At 41.8% G+C, this 4,409-nt stretch overlaps 1 protein-coding gene across 1 annotated transcript; it reads right to left on the reverse strand.

The window, feature by feature from the left end:
• Nucleotides 1–699: 699 nt before the first annotated feature.
• On the reverse strand, nucleotides 700–3,749 carry LOC147885102 (pentatricopeptide repeat-containing protein At5g27110-like). The gene has a single exon (XM_087397076.1). The coding sequence runs from the start codon at nucleotides 3,698–3,700 to the stop codon at nucleotides 773–775; it is 2,928 nt and encodes a 975-aa protein (XP_087253202.1). The 5' UTR covers nucleotides 3,701–3,749; the 3' UTR covers nucleotides 700–772.
• Nucleotides 3,750–4,409: the final 660 nt, after the last annotated feature.

Raw genomic sequence — 4,409 nt, forward strand, 5'->3', positions numbered from 1 at the left:
TTCAAGTGACTTGGTTCAATGCAAGGAGAAGGCACTGCAATCTTTTGTGATGACAACAAAATTGCTTAGCAAAGAATCCAAAAGGTAAAACACATCAATATTTCCTATCATTCCATTTGGTGTCAAACCGATGAGGGAGAAATTCAACTTTGGCAATGTCTCTCTAAATCTCAATTAGCAAACCTATTCACCAAGGTACGCCATAATAAAGATAAATTCAAGGAACCATTGTAAATCGTAGACATGAAGCCAAATATATTGCTTACAACAAAAGCCAAATATATTGCTTTATTCAAGTGCGCTTTTGAAAATTATAGCTACAAAGGTTTTTAAGTGACTTGGTTCAATGCAAGGAGAAGGTACTGCAATCTTTTGTGATGACATCAAAACTGCTTAGCAAAGAATCGAAAAGGTCACCAAAAGGCAAAACACATCAGTATTTCCTATCATTCCATTTGGTGTCAAATCAATGAGGGAGAAATTCAGCCTCTGCAATCTCAATTAGCAAACCTATTCACCAAGGTACGCCACAAGAAAGATAAATTCAAGGAACCACTGTAAATCATAGACATGAAGCCTTCAACTGAAGGGGGAGTGTCAATACTACGGTTTCATGTGAATGTGATTAGTTGCATAGCTATCTTGTATATATTGCTTTGTACTAATGTTAGACGTACATTGTAAGTTATTTTATGTTGAACACTCTCTGGATGTGACAACCTCTTCTCTTTTCTACAAAGTTCATGATCTGCCCGTTTTAAGAAGACATTCCTCAACAGCCCAAAGAACCACTTGCAATCCTTACAATTTGAACATAATTTGCATATTTTATTATAACGCTTCTCTTTTCACTCTGGGATACAGCAGTAGTAGAATAAGAACACATAGACTGCTGAAGATTCCTCTTGGCTTGCATGCGGCTACATTTCCCTGGCCCAAAAGCTAGACCCACTTTTTCACGTTTGTGATAGGGGACACCTTCCCTTTCTATAAATAATTTTGGCTGAAACACCATATCTAGTAGAGGCACATATCCTCCCTTTTTGATTGACGTGTGTAAGCTCTTCAACTTCCTACGTAAGTCATCACTAAATAGATGATGTTTAGCTCTCACATCAAATTGTTGGACAACATCGCTGACCTCAATGCAGGCCAACCCAGGTTTCTTTGCAGCCCCACAACCTTTCCTCAGCTCTTGCAGTTTGTCGATGTTCTTCCACATGTGAGCATCAGCATACACACTTGACATGAGCAGGTAGCTTGAAGCATGGTAGGGATCCAATCGTAGGACTTGATCAAAACATTCTCTTCCTAGTTGCATGTTGCCATATGTCCTGCAGCTCGTGAGCAAAGATATCAAACCAATCATATCTGGCAAAAGGGGCATAGTTTGGAGCAGATCTTCGGCTTCTTTCAAATGCCCTGTCCGACTCAAAAGATCAACCATACAATTATAATGGTTGATACTTGGCCCAATATCATGCTCCTCTCTCATACTTCTGAAGTGCTCAAGGCCTGCCTCCAATAAACCAGTATGACTGCAAGCAGTGAGGATATTCGTAAATATTGTATCATCAGGATTCAACCCCTGCTGTTGCATCTCCCTAAGAAGTTGCCCAGCCATCATGCAATCACCATTCAAGGTAAACCCTGCAATCAATGCACCCCATGACACAACATCTCGGTTCAGCAGTCCATCAAAAACCTTCCACGCATCAACAAGACTTCCACAATTGGCATACATGTGGACAAGCACATTAGCTAGAACCACTCCTGAATCAAGTGCACTTTTAACAACTTGGTCATGTACAAGTCTGCCCTGCCCTATGGCTGCTGCAACAGCACATGCTTTCAAGGCACATGAAAACATCACTTTATCAGGATTTAAGCCCTCTGCTTGCATTTTCTCAAAAAGTTCCAGAGCGGAACAACCATCCCCATCCTGAACATACGCTGCAGTCATTGCACCCCATGTCACAATGTCCCGAATTGGCAGCTTGTCGAACACTTTGCGCGCCAGCTCCAGGCTCCCACATTTGATGTACATGTTGACAAGAGTATCCCCAAGAGTAACATCTAATCCAAGACCGCAATCCACAATTTCATCATGTACCAGCGTGCCCTGTCTTAATGCTCCAACTACACCACATGCTTTCAACATACTCAAAAGTACGACTTTGTCAGCCTTAATGCCCTCCTGCTGCATTTTGACAAAAAGTTCAAGAGCCAGAGCACAATTACCATGTTGGACATATCCTGCAATCATTGCTCCCCATGACACAACATCTCGATCCAGTAAATTGTCAAACACTTTGCATGCCTCATCGAGGCTGCCACACTTGGAATACATACCAATTAGGCTACTCCCAATTACTGCATGTCGCTGGAGACCACTTCGGATGATCTGGTCATGTATCAACTTGCCCTGCCCTACGGCCCCTATGCTGGCACATGCATTTAGAATGCATAGAAATATAATTTCATCTGCCTTTATGCCCTGCTGTTGCATTTCATAAAAAAGCCCAAGAGCAAGAGGGCCATTTCCCTGTTGGGTATATCCTGCCATCAACGCACCGTATGACACCACATCTCGATTAGGTAGTTTTATAAACACACAGTACGCCAGCTCCAGGTTCCCACACTTGGCATACATATCAACAAGCGAGCTCCCAATAATCACGTCTGATTCAAGTCCTTGTCTGACGACCTGCTCGTGTAGCAGTGTGCCCTGCTCCAAGGCTCCTATGCTACCACATGCTTTCAAAATGCACAGAATGATGAAATTGCTTGGCTTTAGACCCTCCATTTTCATATCTTCATAAAGTTCAATAGCCAAGAGACCACATCTATGTTGGACATATCCAGCAATCATTGTGCCCCACAATACCACATCCCGATTGGACACTTCATCAAACACTTTGCGTGCCTCATCAAGGCATCCACATCTTGCATACAGTTCCACAAGGGTACTCCCGACGACTGCATCCAATTGAAGTCCATTTTGCACGATCCGACTATGTATAAGACTGCCCTGCCCTTTCGTTCCTATGCTGCTACATGCTTTCAAGGTGCACAAAAAGGTGACCTTGTCAGGATTTATGAACTCCTGCTCCATTTTGTCAAACAACACAAGCGCCATCTCACCTTTCCCAAGCTTCACATGTCCTGAAATAATTGCATTCCACGTGTAAACAGTTCGATTTAAAATCTTCCAAAACACATGATAGGCTTCCGTCAAGCTGCCGCACGATGCAAACAGACGGATCAGGTGGTCTCCCAAAACAGCAACTGTGTCGAGTCCATTGATGACCATAAGGGAATACACACGTCTGCTAGCTTTCAAATCCTTCTTTTTGGCGCATTCCTGAAGAAGATAGTACAAGGTGTCCCTCGATACGGGACTCCCTGGATCTTGCATATGTTCTACGGTTAGACATGCCTCGTCCAACCGCTCGTCCCGAGGTGAATTGCATAGATCTCCAACGGATTCAGAAGCCCTAAAACGAGCTACAAAACTATATGAGGGGATCCAAGGGTGTTTGAAGGACCAAAGCAGAATGTCAAAGCGTCGTTTTGGAAAAGAATTTCCCAAGATGAGGTAAGGTGACATAACAAGACAAAAGAGAAGTGCAGAAAACCAGGAGAGAGGAGCCAGACGTCTGCAATACATGAAAGGCCTGTGATTCAAATTGTAGAACATATACCGGATTGCTATGGAGCCGTCAGGTATGTTCTCATGCAATCAAGAGAGCAAGTGCCTCAAGAGAATGCACCAAGTATCTCTTGAATCATCCTTTATAGAATGCACCAATTACCGTCTAAGGGCCTATTCCCATTACCGGGTTAGAGAGCACTAGTTACAGCTCTTAATTAAGTGTCCACGTTAGTGTGCATTCCCATCAGCATTTTTAAGAATGTAGTTAAGTTAAATCTCCTAAGTACCAAGCTCAAAATGTTTGTGCAAATAATGTAGTTGAGTTAAATCTCCTAAGTACCAAGCGAGAAAGATGTTTGTACATTTAACCCCTTCAAAATAGGTACTTTAAGGACTTTAAGAAGAGAAAGAAGTTGGAATGTGAAAATTTAATGGTTAACAATGATGCTTAAGCAAGATTCTTGTTAAGAAAATTTCATGGTCAAGATCAACTCGGAACTATACAATATGGGTACTCGTTTGAAAGGTCTTGAAAAAAAGAAGAATCCATTGTATAAAAAATACCCCGAAAATTTTGGATCGATGAGATAAACCATTTTGTATAAAAAATACCCCGAAAATTTTATTTCAGACCACTTAGTGCAGAACATAATGGGTTACCAATGGGAATGTAATTTCCATTTTAAGGTTAACTTTAACTTAAGAGAACTAGTTATGTTAAGCTCACTAACATAACCTAATTGCTAGTGGGAAA

This window comes from Dipteris shenzhenensis, chromosome 26 (assembly GCF_047967505.1).
Source record: "Dipteris shenzhenensis isolate YYH24624 ecotype China chromosome 26, Dip_SZ_1.0, whole genome shotgun sequence".
NCBI classification, from domain to species: domain Eukaryota; kingdom Viridiplantae; phylum Streptophyta; class Polypodiopsida; order Gleicheniales; family Dipteridaceae; genus Dipteris; species Dipteris shenzhenensis.

What these genes read in the sequence shown, in the direction of transcription:
- LOC147885102 (XM_087397076.1), bottom strand. Translation starts at nt 3,700, where the DNA reads ATGTTCTACAATTTGAATCACAGGCCTTTCATGTATTGCAGACGTCTG.